This window comes from Panthera leo, chromosome B1, assembly GCF_018350215.1.
Source record: "Panthera leo isolate Ple1 chromosome B1, P.leo_Ple1_pat1.1, whole genome shotgun sequence".
NCBI lineage: Eukaryota > Metazoa > Chordata > Mammalia > Carnivora > Felidae > Panthera > Panthera leo.
The window spans coordinates 15,563,588-15,583,423 of NC_056682.1; the positions used below are offsets into that span (position 1 = coordinate 15,563,588).

The 19,836-nt window shown below is 40.2% G+C and overlaps 3 protein-coding genes across 9 annotated transcripts in view; 2 read left to right on the plus strand and 1 right to left on the minus strand.

The window, feature by feature from the left end:
• The window catches only part of PRIMPOL (primase and DNA directed polymerase), a 52,866-nt gene extending 45,563 nt beyond the window's left edge, over window positions 1-7,303 (plus strand). For all 6 annotated transcript variants that reach the window (XM_042934283.1, XM_042934285.1, XM_042934286.1 and 3 more), the window contains 3 exons: window positions 3,784-3,866; window positions 3,947-3,993; window positions 6,780-7,303. In XM_042934283.1, coding sequence (XP_042790217.1) covers window positions 3,784-3,866; window positions 3,947-3,993; window positions 6,780-7,028 — 379 coding nt within the window. In that variant the 3' untranslated portion in view covers window positions 7,029-7,303. The remainder of the gene's footprint in view (window positions 1-3,783; window positions 3,867-3,946; window positions 3,994-6,779) is intronic.
• On the plus strand, window positions 1,510-2,988 carry LOC122217381 (protein kish-A-like). Its single transcript, XM_042934290.1, has one exon. It carries the CDS (start codon window positions 1,746-1,748, stop codon window positions 1,971-1,973), a length of 228 nt encoding a protein of 75 aa, XP_042790224.1. The 5' UTR covers window positions 1,510-1,745; the 3' UTR covers window positions 1,974-2,988.
• Window positions 7,304-12,708: 5,405 nt separating the features above from the next.
• The window catches only part of CENPU (centromere protein U), a 48,628-nt gene continuing 41,500 nt past the window's right edge, over window positions 12,709-19,836 (minus strand). For both annotated transcript variants that reach the window (XM_042934291.1, XM_042934292.1), the window contains 2 exons: window positions 14,201-14,357; window positions 12,709-12,929 (listed from right to left, as the gene is read on the minus strand). In XM_042934291.1, the coding sequence (XP_042790225.1) occupies window positions 12,816-12,929; window positions 14,201-14,357 (271 nt within the window). In that variant the 3' untranslated portion in view covers window positions 12,709-12,815. The remainder of the gene's footprint in view (window positions 12,930-14,200; window positions 14,358-19,836) is intronic.

Here is a 19,836-nt window from a genome sequence, read left to right on the forward strand (position 1 = left end):
TGCCAGACATGAGAAAAGACTGTGAAGTTCTGCTAGGAAGCTAGCGAATACATTGGGTAGCATGACTCGGTGCTATACTTACATATGTAGGTTAACCCAGTTAAAAAAAAATAACATTTCAAAAAATATATGCTCAATACACAAAAGCTATCACGTAGAATAGCACAAAGAAAAGATTACACGTAGGCCCAGAACCAGTGATAACTGTGGTTATAATTTTGGTATATCTTTCTAATTTTTTACTCTATGGATATATAAGTTTACCAGTAAATCATTATCACAAGATGATCGTCTTTTTTTTTTTTTTTTAAGAATTTTTTAATTTTAATTTTATTTTTTATTTTAAAGTTTATCTTTTTGAGAGAGAGCATGCAAGTTGGGGAGGGACAGACAGGGAGAGAGGGAATCCCAAGCAGGCTCCACACTGACAGCACGGAGCCCGACGTGGGGCTGGAACTCAAGAACCGCAAGATCAAGATCTGAGCTGAAATTAAGAGTCGGACGCTTAACTGAGCCACCCATGTGCCCTCCCCCTTTTAAAAAATAGTTTATTTACTTAGAGAAGGAGAGAGAGAATCCCAAGCAGGCTCCGTGCTGTCCTCACAGAGCCCGACGCATGGCTTAATCCCATGAACTATGAGATCATGACATGACCCAAAATGAAGAGTCGGACGCTCAACCAACACAGCCACCCAGGCGCCCCCCCTTTTGACTAATTCTCAAATACGGATACTTATTAATGGGATATGTGTCATTCTGAGCATCACATAACCTCGTAAACCTTGGAATTAGATCGGACACTGTCACCCCCACGGTTCTGTCTTATTCCGCATTGAGGCTAGTGGTCCTTTTTATCCCAGTCACCACCAAAAACCTCAGCTCTACAAAGACAGGACAGGACCGAAAGGAATGAAGGCTGTTACAGTTCTGAGGCTGTGAGCCGTAAGCAAGTAGTTTGCAGGGCGCATGATGGATGTCAAGTATGACAGTTGCCCTTAGGAACATGTAAATATTCTTCATGACCCTGGGACAGTTTGATGTGAAGTTCGGGAACTGCAGCATTAATGCGTTTATTAGGATTGTTCAGGTTCTTCATAACTTTTGAGTTTGCTTAGTTGGGTATCTTTTTATCTAGTACTTTGTCTATTTTACCAAAATGCTTAATGTTACTGTCAGAAATTGTTCATAATATTCTTAAATTTTTAGTATATTCTACATTTGTAGTTATAGCTGCACTAAATTTTGAATAACACTTATGTCTTTACCTTATTTATTTTTTGATCAATCTGGCAAGAATTGTATTAGTCTTCACATTGGCCTTGTTAACTCTTTTACATTTTGGCTTCTTGAGGCACCTCGGTGCCTCAGTCAACCGGTTAAGCATCCGATTCTTGATTTCAGCTCGGGTCATGATCTCATGGTTCGTGAGTTTGACCCCTGGGTCTGGCTCTGTGCTGAGAGCGTGGAGCCTGCTCCAAAATAAACAGTGTGGAACTTGCTCTCAAAATAAACAAACATTTAAATTTTTGCTTACTTCCTGCCTTTTATTTTATTAGAGTTTATTCTATTGTTCATTTCCCAAGTTAGTTACTTATTGGTCTTCAGCTATTCTTTTATGTAAATAAGCTTTTTCTAAAGATCGTTTTAGCTCTGTTTCACATATTTTAATACATATTTTCAATTGCGTTCAGTTCCATTTTCTAATTTCCATCGTGATTTTTCCTTGAGTAATTGGTTATTTAGAAATGTTTTTCAGATGTGGCTGGGGCTTCACTGGCCTCACTATGTCTACCGTTTTCGGTTTCCAGAGTCTGTTGACTGTAATCTTGCTGCTTATATGTACCTGTGCTTATATCCTATCCTTGGCACCCGGCCTCCTAGACAGAAATAAAACTGGATTGTTGGGTATATTTTGGAAGTGCGCCAGAATTGGTGAACGGAAGAGTCCTTACGTCGCAGTGTGCTGTACATGATGGCCTTCGGCATTTTCTTCATACAGTAGCTGGGAAAAATACCATAATTTAATTGCCAGCAGATTTCCGTATGAAAAAAGGACTTATCTATAGAACATAATGGAATGAATAGTTAACTCTTTTATCTCTGAACACTGAATGAGATAAATTTCCAGCTGCTGTTCTCTATTTTTGTTATTGGACCAATGTTCTATATAAACAGGATGTAACCATTTAATATGCAGAGTTTAATATGTCTAACAATCAATGTGAGCAGTGTCACTACAATATTACGTTCTGCAAATGTTACTCTGTCAGATACCAGTTTTGAGTGAGGCATCTCTGAGACACAGAATAGAAAACAAAATTGGGAAATCACTTACTTCCCTTCACTGTAATTTGGAAATGATAAATCTTTATGGGATGAGACACTTTTCTGGGCTAGCTTTTTTATTGAGAAAAAAAGGTTCAATTTGTGTTGGTAAGGATTGCATTCATATTTAATAATGCTTGCTTTTCCTCTGGCCACACCAGAGCGTTAACAGAGTGCCTCTAAGCAAACTCTATAGTGTATTACAGACGTTTCAACTATTTAAAACAAGCCTGTGCAGTTCTTAAGGAAGAAGGTAAATGAGATCTAACTTAAGAGTAGTATTGGGAAAATGTCCATATTTAACATAAAAGTTTAGAATAGCTGACTGGTCCAGTAGCCTCTGAAAACGCTAGATAAGTATGGATAAATATCTTACGAATAAATTGACCAGCTGTCATTCTCTGAATAAGACTACATTCTTAGAGTGAAAACAACAAAATAGAACAATTCAGAATGATAAAAAAAAAAGTTTTTCATTTCCAAGTTATGTGTTTCTATTAGCTATTTTTCTAATATTTATTTCTAAACAGTTTGCTTTGTGGTCAGAGATGTGTTGTATGAATACTTTTTTTAAATTCAGTGAAATTAACATGATACCTGGCACAGTTTTTATAATTGTTTTGTGTTTAAGTTTATTTATTTATTTAGAGAGAGAGCATGTGGGAGGGGCAGAGAGAGGGAGGGACAGAATCCCAAGCAGGCTCCACACTGGACCGCGCAGAGCCCGACGTGGAGCTAGAACTCACAAACTGTGAGACCATGACCTGGGCCGAAACCAAGAGTTGGACGCTTAACCAACTGAGCCACCCAGATGCCCCTGGAATTGTTCTATATGTGATTGTAAAGAACTTCCAACTATCTGAAACAATATTCATGTATGCCTATTACATCAAACTTGGTAATTGTTTTTTAATTTATGTCATTCAAATTTTCTATATCCTTTCTGAATTTTTTGTGCCTATTTGTATCAAATACTAAAAGAATGTTTTTTAAAATCTCGATTTGTGGGAGATTTGTTTATCCTTGGAGTTCCATCAGTTTTGCTTATGCATTTTTGAAGCTTTTTTATTTGGTGGGTACAGGTTGAGAAATAGGTCTTCCTGGAAGAACTTTTGTCTATAGATATACGTATAGATATGTATATACGTATGCACATATATGATATACGTATAGATATGTCTATACATATCCATATGTATATCGCATATGTATCTATATGTATATAGATATACGTATATTTTTCCCCTAAAGTCCATCTTGTGTGCTATCTTTGACAACCACAGTTTTCTTTTGGGTGGTGTATATTTATTTCAATGCTTCTACTTTTTACCTTGTCTGCATCTTTAAGTCTTAGTTAGGCACATCTCTGGTAAGCAGCATGTAGATGAATTTTGTTTTCCATCCAGTCTGGGAATCAAGTTGTAACTCTTTTTCCTTTCTATTTTTTTCAATATAAAGGATTTTGGTTGATCTGAAAAATGAAGTTTGGTATCAAAAATGTCATGACCCTGTATGTAAAGCAGAAAACTTCAAATCGGACTGTGAGTTGTTAATTTTTATATTTATACCAAGTGAAAATAGGAGGTCTATATAAAACAGTTTGACTCTTTGTCTTGTTCAGGTTTTCCATTACCTGCTGAAGTTGGTCTCCTGTTTCTGCTCAAGGAGGTAAGTGCAGGTTTTAGTTTCTTTCTCATTAGTAATCAGTTCTTGGTACAACAGTATCCATGAGCTGTTAGTAGTGTTCAGACGTGTCCACATAGCCTTTAAACACACTCTGCAGTACTTAGTTTTCACTTAGGAGCGTGCCGTAGTGATTGTGCCTTGTGAGCACGTACCTGGTAGGATGCACCTCACCGTCACTGCCGCGGAAGAAATTGTATAGATACCTAGTCAACCACTCCCAGACAGTTAACGAGTTTCTCGTGTTTCGTTTTACAAAGTGTACCAAAATACTCATCTCTGTGTTTCTTTAAACAACTCTTTCTGTACGGAGAATTTCTGGAAGTAAATTGTGTCAAAGAGTGTATACATTTTTAATTTTGGTAGATATTGCTAGATTGCCAAATTAACGTTTTCCTGTTAAAAACCTTTATTTGCCCAAATAATTCACATTCACTCTGAGAAAAAATTAGAAAATACATGAAAAGCCAAAGGGGAAAAACCCCTCCTCACATATAATTTGACCACTCAGAGATAACAGATGTAAGTGCTTTGGCATAGGTCTTCCAGAAATTTCTATTTATGGTGCTCCCGTGTATATTTTTAAAGTCATAGTATGCGTACTATGTTAGAGCCTTTTTTTCCTACTTCAGCTATCACAAATGTTTTCAGTAGTATGTATTACCAGTTGGTACCAATAAAAATGATACAAAATTAGGCTTCACAATTTAAGAGAGCACCTGTTTACACCTTTGCCAACATTGTTTATTTTTACCTTTGACCTTTACCAACCTATTTGGCCAAAAGTGGTATTTCAGTTGTTTTTGTTTACATTTCTTACAGTCTTAAGGAAGCTGAACTTCTTTCAGATTTACTATTTGTATTTCTGTTACCGAGTGTTGGTAACTGTCCTATAGAAATGTTGTACAAGGACAACAAACTCTCTCTTCACCTAGAGTTGCCCTTTGTTAATATTGGTTACATTTGTGTTTCTCCCTCTACTGTACGCATACACATTTTTGATGAATTTTGTCTTAGTCATTTTAGGCTACTATAAAGAATACCACAGGCTGGGTGGCTTTTTGTTGTTGTTGTTTAGTTTTTACTTATTTTTGAGAGAGAGTGCAAGTGGGGGAGGGGCAGAGAGAAAGAGAATCCCTAGCAGGCTCTGCGCTCTCAGCAGAGCCCGACGTGGGGCTCGAACTCACAAAACCGTGAGATCGTGACCTGAGCTGAAAACAAGAGTTGGACACTTAACCAACTGAGCCACCCAGGTGTCCCTGACTGGATGGCTTATCAGCAACAGAAGTTTATTTCTCACAGTTCTGGAGGCCTGGAAGTCTAAGGTCAAGGCCCTGGCAGATTTGGTGTCTGGTTGGCTTCCTGGGTTATGGAGAGCCACCTTCTCGCTGAATCCTTGTGGGGGATAAGTTTAAAAATTCTCTGAGCTTGCACCACTAGTTAACAAGGCTTAGGGCACAAAGCCGCTTCCACAGGACGAAAGCATAGGAGAACAGGTAGAGGTGGAAAGCTGCCACAGGGTGAAAGCACCCAGGGCTAATTATTGAGAAAAACACCTTGTTAACCCTGAGGTAGCATGCTCTGTCTGTCTTAGCCCCTAGAAAAGTTAAGATAAACACATGTGGTGCCTGGCACCTGCAGTAAACAGCTGTCTGCTCGGTGTCCAGATTTTGATTTGTCTTGACCCTAACCCCACACATCTTCAAAAACCCCTTTTGTCTCACACAGGAGTTAATGGTTACTGCATTATTGTTTCTTTCTGCATGTCTATCACATACGTGAGCCTTCTAATCCTAATAAATACGGAGCTAGGTCCCTTACTCGGGGCTCTTTCTCCTCCTGGACATTAGCCTCTCTCGTATTCAATTCTGCATCTGCTCTCTTGCTGGACAAGAGAGAACTCCAGACTCAGAGTCTGTGACAAGTCCTCGCATGTCAGAGGGATGAAAGAGCTCTCTGGGGTCCCTTTTGTAAGGTTTCTAATCCCAGTCATAAGGGCTGCACCCTCGTGCTTAATCACTTCCCAAAGGCCTCCCTCCTAATACCATGATATTGGGGGTTTGGATTTCAATTTATGAATTTGGGGTAACAGTCCACAACAGATCTCTTGAAGTTGCAGCCATCAAAACCCTATATCTTAAAAAAACAAAAAACAAAAAACCCTGTATCTTCATTTAAGTATATTACTAGAGAATAAGGATACTCTTAAATATGGTAAAATTTTAAAACTCAGAAAATGTACATAACAATACTGTTATCTAATACACAAATCTGTATAGCCCTATCTTGACAATTGTCTCAACTATTTATAGCAGTTTTTTAAATTCATGTTCTTAATTCTTAAAATTCTTTATAACAAGATAAAAGGATAACAAGTCTTTTAAATCTTTTAAGATAGCAGGTGTATTTTCTAATTTGGCTTGAGCTACACTGTCTGCTTTTTAAAAAACTCCATCTACGATTGTTCCAATCCCATCTGTGGATACTGAAAAGAATGTACCAGAGGAATCGTGGGCGTTTCCAAATTTAGAGTGTTAAGTGTCTGAGTTACAGTGGCAGCAACATTTGAATTAATGAACTCATTCCCATGGTGACTGTATTGAAGACCATATCATCCAGCATATTTATTTTAGTATCTGTTCAAGAACTGGTTTTGTACTTAGTACTTTAACATAGATCGACTGTTTAGTGAAATCACCACATATTCTCATTGAATCGCCTGTACTTTCTTCCTATCTCCCTCTCCCTTATTTTCCCCCTTTGAACTAAAGGAAGAAGAGTTCACAGCGACTGAAACAATGAACAGTGAAACCGAGAATCCTCATAAACCACCATCTAGTACATTGTCAAAAGGTGTAGCTTCCGATGCTGACTGGGATAATGGCATTGATGATGCTTATTTTTTGGAAGCTACCGAAGATGCTGAATTAGCAGAAGCTGCAGAGAATGGTCTTCTCAGTTATTATAGTGGAGTGGATGAAATTCCTGATGAACTAATTTTGCAAGTATTGCAAGAGTAATTAACTCTGGACTGGTATATAAGTAGGCTGTAATTTTGCCTGAAGGTGGTTTAGTAACATAAATATATTAAGTTATAGTAACTTTTTATTAAAACCGTCTGTATCAACTAAGTTTTATCACTCTGCTTCTCATTTGTGTTTTACTGAAGTAAGCCAGTTTTATTGAAAATTAGCTTTGAAATCGTAACTGACCAGAGTTGGTATATGTTCATATCAGCTTAATTTTGCATGTTTATTTATGTTAAAACTCTTATTAAAAAATTTTTTTAAATTGAGGTATCATTGACCTACAGTATATCCAGGTGTATATTATAGTGATTTGATATCTTTATACATTACAAAATGATCCCCATGATAAGTCTAGTTACCATCTGTTATCACACAAAGTTAGTACGATATTATTGATTCTATTCTCTGTACTGCACATCACATCCTCATGACTTTTTAAGTTTATTTATTTTGAGAGAGAGTGAGTCAGTCTGGGAGGGGAAGAGAGAGAGAGAATCCCAAGCAGGCTCCATGCTGTCGGCACAGAGCCCAGTGTGGGACTCGATCCCATGAACCGGGAGGTCATGACCTGAGATGAAATCTCAAGAGTCAGATACTCAACCAACTGACCCAACCAAGCACCCCCCTCATGACTTATTTTGTAACTGGACGTTTGTAGCTCTTAGTCGTCTTCACCCCTCCTTCTGGTAACCAACAATTTCTTGTATCTGTGCGTCTGTTCTGCTTTATTTTTAGATCCCACGTGAAAGTGAAATCATATGGAATTTTGTCTGACTTATTTCACTTAGCATAATATACTCTAGTTCCATCCATGTTGTTACAAATGGCAAGTTTTTATTCTTTTTTATGGCTGAGTGATATTTCAGTGTGCATGCGTGTGTGTGTGTACATGTGTGTGTACCTCATTTTCTTTATTCATCTATCGGTGGACACTTAGGTTGCTTCCATGTCTTAGCTGTTATAAATAATGCTTCAATAAACGTAGGTACATACATTCTTTTGAATTAGTGTTTTCATTTTCTTCAGGTAAATACCCAGAAGTGGAATGATTGTATCACATGCTATTTCTGTTTTTAATTTTTTGAGGAACCTCCGTACCGTTTTCCACGGTGGCTGCCCCAACTTACATTCCCACTAACAGTGCATGAGGGTTTCCTTTTCTCTACATCCTCACCAACACTTGCTGTTTATCCTTTTTCATAATAGCAATCTGATGGGTCTGAAGTAATACCCATTGTGGTTTTGATTTGCATTTCTCTAAGGACTAGTGTGCTGTTGCGCCATCTTTTCATGTGGCTGTTGTCTATGTGCGTATCTGCTTTGGAAAAATGTTTATTCAAATTCCTTGCCCGTTCAAAAAAAATTTTTATATTAAGTTGTGTAAGTTTTTTTTTTTTTTTTTTTAATGTTTTGGATATCAATCCCTTATTGTAAGATATATGACTTGCAGATATTTTCTCCATTTCAGTAGGTTGCCTTTTCATTTTGTTGTTTGAGTCTGATATAATCCTACTTGTTTATTTCAAAGCTTTTGTTGCCCTTGCCTAAAGAGACTAGTTCAAAAATATTCATAAGGCTGATGTCACAGGGCCAACTGCCAGTGTTTTCTTCTGGGAGTTTTATGATTTCACATCTTATGTTCAGGTCTTTAATCCATTTTGAATTTTTCTACATGTTGTAAGATAGTGGTCTAGCTTCATTCTCTTGCATGTAGCTGTCCAGTTTTCCCAGCACCATTTATTGAAGAGACCGTCTTTCTCCATTAGTATATTGTTGCCTCGTCTGTCATAGATTGATGGACCACATTAATTGAATAGCCTATATTTTCTTCCTATCTCACTCTCCCTTATGTTCCCCTTCTGAACTAAAGAAGAGGCCACAGCAGCTGTGAATGGGTCTTTTTCTGAGCTATTTCATTGATCTGTCTCTGTTTCTGTGCAATTACCATACTGTTTTGATTACTGCAGCTTTTATAGTACAGTTTGAAATCAGGGAACAGGACCCTTTCAGCTTTGTTCTTCCTTCTCAAGACTGCTTTGACTATTGAAGGTTTTTTACGGTTCCATACTAATTTTAGGATTCTTATTTTAGTTCTGTGAAAATGCCATTGGCATGTTGATAGGGATTGTATTGAATATGTAGATGGCTTTGGGTAGTATGGCCATTTTAACAATATTACTTCTTCTAGTCCATGATCAAGGGTATCCTTACATTTATTTGTGTCCTCTTCAATTTCTTTCATCAGTGTTTCATAGAGTCTTATAGGTCTTTCACCTTAAATTTATTTCCAGGTATTTTATTCTATTTGATGCAATTGTAAATGGGATTGTTTTCTTAATTTCTGATAGCTTAATATTAGTGCACAGAAACTTAATTTTGTATCCCGCAACTCTACTGAATTCATTTATTCAAACAGTTTCTTTGGTGGAGTCTTGAGGGTTTTCTTTATGTAGTATTAGGTCATCTGCAAATAGTGACCATTTTACTTCTTCCTTTCCAACTTGGATGCCTTGTATTTCTTTTTCATGCCTAACTGCTGTGGCTAGGATTCTAATACTATGTTGAGTAAAAGGTGAGAGTGGGCATCCTTGTGTTGTTCCTGATCTTAGAGGAAAAAAGCTTTTCGCATTTCACTCTCGAATATGATGTTTGCTGTGGGTTTGTTATATATAGCCTTTATTATGTTGAGATACGTTCCTGGAAGTATGTTGAGGATGTCAAATTTTGTCAAATGCTTTTTCTGCATCCATTGAAATAATCATTTGATTTTTGTCTTTTGTTAACGTGGTGTATCATGTTGATTTGCAGATGAACCATCCTTGCATCACTAGAATAAAACCCACTTGATCATTAGTAAAGGTCCTTTTAATATATTATTACATTTGGCTTGATATTTTGTTGAAGACTTTTGTATCTATGTTCATGAGGTAAATTGGCCTATAACTTTTTTTTTTTTTAATGGTGTCTTTCGTTTTGGTCCTCAGTTTATGCTGGCCTCGTAAAATGAATTTGGAAGCATTCCTTCAAGTTTTTGGAACAATTTGAGAAGAACAGGTACTACTTCTTTAAATGTTTGGTAGAATTCACCTGTGAAGCCACTTGGTCTTGGGACTTTTTGGGGGGGAGGAGTTAAATTACTGATTGTTTCATTACTTGTAATTGATATATTCAGATTTTCTATTTCTTAGTGATTCAGTCTTAGAAGATTGTGTGTTCTAGGAATTTATCCACTTGTAGGTTGTCCAATTTGTTGGTGTATAATTATTCATAGTAATCTCATGAGCCTTTGAATTTCCGTGATGTCAGTTGTACCCTCTCCTCTTCCATTTCTGACTTTATTCATTTGAGCCCTCTCTTTTTCTTAATGAGTCTGGCTAGAGATTTATTAATTTTTATCTTTTAAAAAAACCAGCTTCACTTTCACTGATCTTTTTTAATTGTTTTTGTTGTTGTTGTTGGTTTAGTCTCTATTTCATTTATTTTTCCCTCTGCTCTTTATTATTTCCTTCCTTCTGCTAACTTTGGGCTTTGCTTGGTCTTTTTCTAGTTCCTTTAGGTATAAAGTTCGATGACTTGGGAGTTTTGTTTCTTGAGGTGGGCCTGTATCCGTATGAAATTCCCTCTTAGAACTGCTTTTGTTGTGTCCCAGATTTTTGGAAAGTTGTTTCCATTTTTATTGTCCCATGGTATTTTTTAATTTCCTTTGATTTCTGTATTGTTCAGTAGCATGCTGTTTATGCTCTGTGTTTGTATTTTTTCAAGTTTTCTTCTTGTAACTGGTTTCTAGTTTTATACTGTTGTAATCAGAGAATATGGTTAATAGGATTTGTTTCCCTGATTTATTTCTTGGGGAATACTCCATGTGCACTTGAAAAGAATGTGTATTCTATAGTTTTGCAATGAAATGTTCTGTATATATTAAGTCCATCTGGTTTAATGTGGTAAGGCCAATGTTTCCTTATTGGTTTTGTCTTTCTGTTCAATCCATTAGTTTAAGTGGGGGTATTAAAGTCCCATACTATTATTATATTGTCAATTTCTCCCTTTGTTAACATTTGCTTTATGTGTTTAGGTGCTTCTGGGTTGGGTACATAGATGTTTATAAATGTTATATATCCTCTTCTTGTATTGACCCTGAATCATAATGTAATGCCCTTATCTTTTGTTATAGTTTAAAGTCCATTTTAGTTAATAGAAGTATCACTTTTCATTCCCTTTGCATGGAATATCTTTTTCCATCCCTTCACTTTGTGTTTAGGTCTGAAGTATAGGCAGCACATACATGGGTCACTTCCTTGATCCATTTAGCTACACTGTGTCTTATGACTGGAGCATTAGTCCATTCACTTTTAATTATCAATAGGTATGTACTTATTGCCATTTTGTTAATTGTTTTCTGGTTGTTTTTGTGCTTCTCTGTACTTTCTCTTCGTCTCTTCCCTTGTGGTTTGATGGTTTTCTTTAGTGTTTAGGTTCTTTTCGCTGTCTTAGAGGTTTTTGGTTTGTGGTTATCGTGAGGTTTGTATGTATTGATCTACATATATAGCAGTCTATTTGAAAGTTTTTTTAATGTTTATTTTTGTGAGAGAGAGCGCGAGCAGGGGAGGGGCAGAGAGGGAGGCAGACACGGGATCTGAAGCAGGCTCCGTGCTGACAGCTCAGATGGGATGCAGGTCATGATCTCGCGGCAGGGCTTGAACTCACGAACCGCGAGATCATGCCCTGAGCTGAAGTCTGGATGTTTAACCGACTGAGCCATCCAGGTGCCCCTACAGCAGTCTATTTCCAAACGATAGTCACTTAGAGTTCTTGGCGGGACAGCTGAGGCTGGCTGGGCGGCCCCGGGGTGCCCTGTGCCCTGGCAGGACTGCGGCAGTAGGCACAGGCCAGGGTGTCCGTGTTCTCCAGGGAGATGGCTGGGGCCGGAGTGGCCCCAGGCTGAGGGGGTCCGGTTGCACGTGGTGCCGAGGCGGTGCCGGTGGGGCGGCTGGGGCAGGTGCAGGCCTGCCCTGGAACCGCTGTGGGCTGGAGGCCCCGGGCTCACTGGGCCAGTCCTCAGAAGAGTGGAGTGCCTGGGCCCGGCTCCTGTCTGGCCGTCAAGGTGGAAGGGAAAGTAAACAATGGTGCCCATCAGCCCTTCGGCCCCGGAGAGTTTTAGCAGTTCTTCAGCAGCTTGGTGGATGTGCTAAGCTTAATAAGTGCGTTTCCTTTGCTTACAGTCCATTTGTCCTTTAAATCGGTGTTTTGGGTTTCTGTTTTTTTTTTTTGCTGTGCCCCAGGACTGGCGAGCGTGCATGTAGGCCTCAGTGCTATTCCTCCCTGCTGCCGGCCAGCACTTGGGGGTGGGGAAGGTGTCCCTCTAGCATCGTGCAGAAGCTGTTCCATCAGTCCTCAGTGGTGCAGGAGGAGCTGCTCTCTATGTAGGTGCAGACTCTGCGTGGCCAGCGGAGGAGGGGAGTTCAGGGTCTTCGGCGCCCGTCTTAGAACACCTCCCTGTGCTACTCAGGGCAGAGCTTTCTGTCCGCCTCTGATCAGGTGTCAACGTTTTAAGTCGTGTTACTCAAGACATTAGATAACTAATCACACTGTTGCCACTTAATGCAGTCAAATTAAAGGACCATGAACAAAGTACTAAATTTTGGTGACAAACCAGCCCAAACAAGTAGACAAGTTAACTTTTCAGGGAGTTTTTATTTACAAAAGTATGGATCGGAAGACCACAGGCTGCAGCAGGGGACTGACTGATCCTTCTATTCGGCATGTTTTAGTCGGCTGGCTTCATTTCCGGTCAAGGAGCTTCTCTAATTGATGGTTGATGTTTTGCAGATGGGTCTCAGCTCCTAAAAGGGTTCTTGCCTGAACTAACAGAGCTGGAAGGCTGGATGAATCATACTGTCGAAAGCAAATTATTTGGATTAAGTATAACAAACTTTTATAACCCTGTCTGTTATACAGCTCCTTGCTGAATAGAGCTGTCCACGACTTTCATTTTTCAAACTAGGACCATTATGATCAGGAAAAGGTTTAATCCTTTTCCTTAGGGCATAATTAGTAAGGTTACAAGGGACCCCTCTCTAGAAAGTTTTAGGCTGATCTCATCCCGGAAAAAGTTCCAAGAACTGTGGCATCTAAATCATGTACAACAAAATCACTTCCTGGTACAGATTGAGACTGGGTTTGGGCAAGTCTGCTTGATCTCATGCCGGTTTTAAACCCAGAAAACTATAAGGCAGATGGACTTTTCCTGGAAGAACTAATGGAATGAAAATACCAGGCCCATGAAAGTTCACGAGGGAAAAATTAATCACGTAGAAAAACTGAAGACAAAATTAGACAACCCAACATAAACTCGTGATTTTGAAATGACTAAGCCAGGCTCCATGTTGTAACTTGTATCTAAGGATGAGTGACTAAAGTCCTCTTCCAGTCTGTCACACTTATGACAGTTTGTTTAAAATCACGTTTTCAAGGGGTTTTTCTTAGTAATGAAAAGAGCAGCTTTGAGCAGAAAAGCCATCAGACGATTGCTACCACCCACCTAATAATGCAGTTGTTTCTAGACTACCACATACCCTATTACTGGGGAATTCAATTTCACAGATATTTGAGAGCCTGCTGTGTTCAAGCTACCATGGGGCGCCTGCTCTCAGGGAGGCGAGAGAGGGAAGAACTAACATTTGGTGTTAGATTTCTGGTTTAGGAAAAGAAGTAGGACATAAACCCAAATACCTACTTTCCCTAAAGGGAGACAGATGCTGCAAGAGTACAGAAGGCCCGCGGGACAAACACAGGACAGGTTAGTACACTCGTGTTCCAAGCCAAGTACAGTTGCCACATCTGTTTTCACCAGTTATGCTCAAATTCAGTGTCTCAGGATGTCTCCAAGTTAGTAACCAAATCCCCAACTCCAAGCAAGCTTTGGGCCAAGTGTGTGTGGGCACAGAAAACAGAAATTGAAAAGCATTCCATGTCCGTATCTAATACACAAAAAAGCTTAAGGCTTTTAGATTGGTGTAAAAAAACCTCAATTTAGAAGTGAAGTCTACTGCTGCTCTGCAGGCCGACTGTAATGTTGCATCCACCTTTCTCCTCAGAGCTGCTAATCCTCAACAGGCAAATGCCCTCTCTTCTCAATCACAGTGAAAAATAAAAATCGATGTTACCGTTTCTTTTACATGTGGTTCTTTCTCTCGAGTATCTGAATAATCTCGATGAAGCTGTTTTAAGTTAGATAAGAAACACGCTGCATTCCTAAGGGAAGATTTTCTCTCCTCAAGCTCGACGTATTTTATTTGTAGTTGTTTCATCTGTGGCTCTAACCTACAACAACAGAAAATATTTCCCCACGTATGAATGGCACGTCATGAAGTGTAACAGCCCAGGGTGTAGGAGACTGAGGACGCAGGTAGACAGAGCGAGGTAAGACCATGCTGTGAGGGGGGGCTAGATCTTTACAGGTATCTTCAGTTCTGAAATTACGAATGTGGGACAGAGTCTAGATTTCAATTTAAAATACAGACAAAACTCTGAAACACAGTACACGATGAAGAATTAGAAGTGACATCCACAGACGAAGAGGTCTTCTAGATCCTAAAACCCGTCCAGTCATATTGTTGGGAACCACTGAATTAAGACAGTTTGGTTAACGAGTCATAGCCTCAGGTGGGAGGAGAGAGGCCGCGTGGGTCAACAGCAACGGCAGGGAAAAAGGTCTTTCCTTCGCCCCTTCCCCTCATCACAGCCTTGTCCATTTTCCAATATCCAATAAAACCAGTGGAAAAATCATCCAAGTGCCTGGATGGAAAATGTATAGGTAAACCACTATATCTTTCAGTGTCTTCTTTCTTACCCTGGAAAGTAAAAACGGTAACTTGGATTTTATGGACAAATAAAGGCGGGGGAGGAGGCTGCCGATTTTTTATTCTCTCAAAGATAAAAGGATTTTTCTAGAAGGATATTAGAGTTACTTTTTCACAGTGGTGTCTGCTGAACAAATGCAGCACTGTGGGCAAGCTGGCTGGGGCAGGAGGGCGGGGTGCGGAGGCAGTCTGTACCCATGAGATCCTGGCCCCGACTTCCTGGGGGTGGGACTGGGGGTAGGTTACCTCCCTCGGCCTTGGGGTTTTCCACACGTGAAGTTAGAATAATGATACAGGGGGGTTCCGGAAGATGGCGGCGTAGGAGGACGCGGGGCTCACAGCGCGTCCTGCCGATCACTTAGATTCCACCTACACCTGCCTAAAGAACCCAGAAAACCGCCAGAGGATTAGCAGAACAGAGTCTCTGGAGCCAAGCGCAGACTAGAGGCCCACGGAAGAGGGTAGGAAGGGCGGCGAGGCGGTGCGCACTCCACGGACTGGCGGGAGGGAGCCGGGGCGGAGGGGCGGCTCGCCGGCCAAGCAGAGCCCCCGAGTCTGGCTGGCAAAAGCGGAGGGGCCGGACAGACGGTGTTCCGACAGCAAGCGCGACTTAGCGTCTGGGAGGTCATAAGTTAACAGCTCTGCTCGGAAAGCGGGAAGGCTGGAGGACAAAGGGAGGGAGAGCTGCTGAGCCCCCGGACGGCAGAGCTCAGCCTGGCGGGGAACAAAGGCGCCAGCGCCATCTCCTCCGCCCATCCCCCAGCCAAAATCCCAAAGGGAACCAGTTCCTGCCAGGGAACTTGCTCGCTCCGCGCAAACGCCCAACTCTGTGCTTCTGCGGAGCCAAACCTCCGGCAGCGGATCTGACTCCCTCCCGCTGCCACGGGGCTCCTCCTGAAGTGGATCACCTAAGGAGAAGCGAGCTAAGCCTGCCCCTCCAGCCCCCGTGCACCTTGCCTACCCACCCCAGCTAATACGCCAGATCCCCAGCAACACAAGCCTGGCAGTGTGCAAGTAGCCCAGACGGGACACGCCACCCCACAGTGAATCCCGCCCCTAGGAGAGGGGAAGAGAAGGCACACACCAGTCTGACTGTGGCCCCAGCGGTGGGCTGGGGGCAGACATCGGGTCGGACTGCGGCCCCGCCCACTAACTCCAGTTATACACCACAGCACAGGGGAAGTGCACTGCAGGTCCTCACCACGCCAGGGACTCTCCAAAATGACCAAACGGAAGAATTCCCCTCAGAAGAATCTCCAGGAAATAACAACAGCTAATGAACTGATCAAAAAGGATTTAAATAATATAACAGAAAGTGAATTTAGAATAATAGTCATAAAATTAATCGCTGGGCTTGAAAACAGTATACAGGACAGCAGAGAATCTCTTGCCACAAAGATCGAGGGACTAAGGAACAGTCACGAGGAGTTGAAAAACGCTTTAAACGAATTGCAAAACAAAATGGAATCCACGATGGCTCGGCTTGAAGAGGCAGAGGAGAGAATAGGTGAACTAGAAGATAAAGTTATGGAGAAAGAGGAAGCTGAAAGAAAGAGAGATAAAAAAATCCAGGAGTATGAGGGGAAAATTAGAGAACTAAGTGATACACTAAAAAAAAATAATATACGCATAATTGGTATCCCAGAGGAGGAAGAGAGAGGGAAGGGTGCTGAAGGGGTACTTGAACAAATTATAGCTGAGAACTTCCCTGAACTGGGGAAGGAAAAAGGCATTGAAATCCAAGAGGCACAGAGAACTCCCTTCAGACGTAACTTGAATCGATCTTCTGCACGACATATCATAGTGAAACTGGCAAAATACAAGGATAAAGAGAAAATTCTGAAAGCAGCAAGGGATAAACGTGCCCTCACATATAAAGGGAGACCTATAAGACTCGTGACTGATCTCTCTTTTGAAACTTGGCAGGCCAGAAAGGCTTGGCACGATATCTACAGTGTGCTAAACAGAAAAAATATGCAGCCGAGAATCCTTTATCCAGCAAGTCTGTCATTTAGAATAGAAGGAGAGATAAAGGTCTTCCCAAACAAACAAAAACTGAAGGAATTTGTCACCACGAAACCAGCCCTACAAGAGATCCTAAGGGGGATCCTGTGAGACAAAGTACCAGAGACATCACTACAAGCATAAAACATACAGACATCACAATGACTCTAAACCCATATCTTTCTATAATAACACTGAATGTAAATGGATTAAATGCGCCAACTAAAAGACATAGGGTATCAGAATGGATAAAAAAACAAGACCCATCTATTTGCTGTCTACAAGAGACTCATTTTAGATCTGAGGACACCTTTAGATTGAGAGTGAGGGGATGGAGAACTATTTATCATGCTCCTGGAAGCCAAAAGAAAGCTGGAGTAGCCATACTTATATCAGACAAACTAGACTTTAAATTAAAGGCTGTAACAAGAGATGAAGAAGGGCATTATATAATAATCACAGGGTCTATCCACCAGGAAGAGCTAACTATTATAAATGTCTATGCGCCAAATACCCGAGCCCCCAGATATATAAAACAATTACTCATAAACATAAGCAACCTTATTGATAAGAATGTGGTCATTGCAGGGGACTTTAACACCCCACTTACAGAAATGGATAGATCATCTAGACACACAGTCAATAAAGAAACAAGGGCCCTGAATGATACATTGGATCAGATGGACTTGACAGATATATTTAGAACTCTGCATCCCAAAGCAACAGAATATACTTTCTTCTCGAGTGCACATGGAACATTCTCCAAGATACATCATATACTGGGTCACAAAACAGCCCTTCATAAGTTTACAAGAATTGAAATTATACCATGCATACTTTCAGACCACAATGCTATGAAGCTTGAAATCAACCACAGGAAAAAGTCTGGAAAACCTCCAAAAGCATGGAGGTTAAAGAACACCCTACTAACAAATGAGTGGGTCAACCAGGCAATTAGAGAAGAAATTAAAACATATATGGAAACAAACGAAAATGAAAATACAACAATCCAAACGCTTTGGGATGCAGCGAAGGCAGTCCTGAGAGGAAAATACATTGCAATCCAGGCCTATCTCAAGAAACAAGAAAAATCCCAAATACAAAATCTAACAGCACACCTAAAGGAAATAGAAGCAGAACAGCAAAGGCAGCCTAAACCCAGCAGAAGAAGAGAAATAATAAAGATCAGAGCAGAAATAAACAATATAGAATCTAAAAAAACTGTAGAGCAGATCAACGAAACCAAGAGTTGGTTTTTTGAAAAAATAAACAAAATTGACAAACCTCTAGCCAGGCTTCTCAAAAAGAAAAGGGAGATGACCCAAATAGATAAAATCATGAATGAAAATGGAATGATTACAACCAATCCCTCAGAGATACAAACAATTATCAGGGAATACTATGAAAAATTATATGCCAGCAAATTGGACAACCTGGAAGAAATGGACAAATTTCTAAATACCCACACTCTTCCAAAACTCAATCAGGAGGAAATAGAAAGCTTGAACAGACCCATAACCAGCGAAGAAATTGAATCGGTTATCAAAAATCTCCCAACAAATAAGAGTCCAGGGCCAGATGGCTTCCCAGGGGAGTTCTACCAGACATTTAAAGCAGAGATAATACCTATCCTTCTCAAGCTATTCCAAGAAATAGAAAGGGAAGGAAAACTTCCAGACTCATTCTATGAAGCCAGTATTACTTTGATTCCTAAACCAGACAGAGACCCAGTAAAAAAAGAGAACTACAGGCCAATATCCCTGATGAATATGGATGCAAAAATTCTTAATAAGATACTAGCAAATCGAATTCAACAGCATATAAAAAGAATTATTCACCATGATCAAGTGGGATTCATTCCTGGGATGCAGGGCTGGTTCAACATTCGCAAATCGATCAACGTGATACATCACATTAACAAAAAAAAAGAGAAGAACCATATGATCCTGTCAATCGATGCAGAAAAGGCCTTTGACAAAATCCAGCACCCTTTCTTAATAAAAACCCTTGAGAAAGTCGGGATAGAAGGAACATACTTAAAGATCATAAAGGCCATTTATGAAAAGCCCACAGCTAACATCATCCTCAACGGGGAAAAACTGAGAGCTTTTTCCCTGAGATCAGGAACACGACAGGGATGCCCACTGTCACCGCTGCTGTTTAATATAGTGCTGGAAGTTCTAGCATCAGCAATCAGACAACAAAAGGAAATCAAAGGCATCAAAATTGGCAAAGATGAAGTCAAGCTTTCGCTTTTTGCAGATGACATGATATTATACATGGAAAATCCGATAGACTCCACCAAAAGTCTGCTAGAACTGATACATGAATTCAGCAAAGTTGCAGGATACAAAATCAATGTGCAGAAATCAGTTGCATTCTTATACACTAACAATGAAGCAACAGAAAGACAAATGAAGAAACTGATCCCATTCACAATTGGACCAAGAAGCATAAAATACCTAGGAATAAATCTAACCAAAGATGTAAAAGATCTGTATGCTGAAAACTATAGAAAGCTTATGCAGGTAATTGAAGAAGATATAAAGAAATGGAAAGACATTCCCTGCTCATGGATTGGAAGAATAAATATTGTCAAAATGTCAATACTACCCGAAGCTATCTACACATTCAATGCAATCCCAATCAAAATTGCACCAGCATTCTTCTCGAAACTAGAACAAGCAATCCTAAAATTCATATGGAACCACAAAAGGCCCCGAATAGCCAAAGTAATTTTGAAGAAGAAGACCAAAGCAGGAGGCATCACAATCCCAGACTTTAGCCTCTACTACAAAGCTGTCATCATCAAGACAGCATGGTATTGGCATAAAAACAGACACATAGACCAATGGAATAGAATAGAAACCCCAGAACTAGACCCACAAACGTATGGCCAACTCATCTTTGACAAAGCAGGAAAGAACATCCAATGG

Bases quoted from the DNA above. Each gene is read 5' to 3' on its own strand.
- LOC122217381 (XM_042934290.1), top strand. From the start codon at position 1,746: ATGTTTTTCAGATGTGGCTGGGGCTTCACTGGCCTCACTATGTCTACC.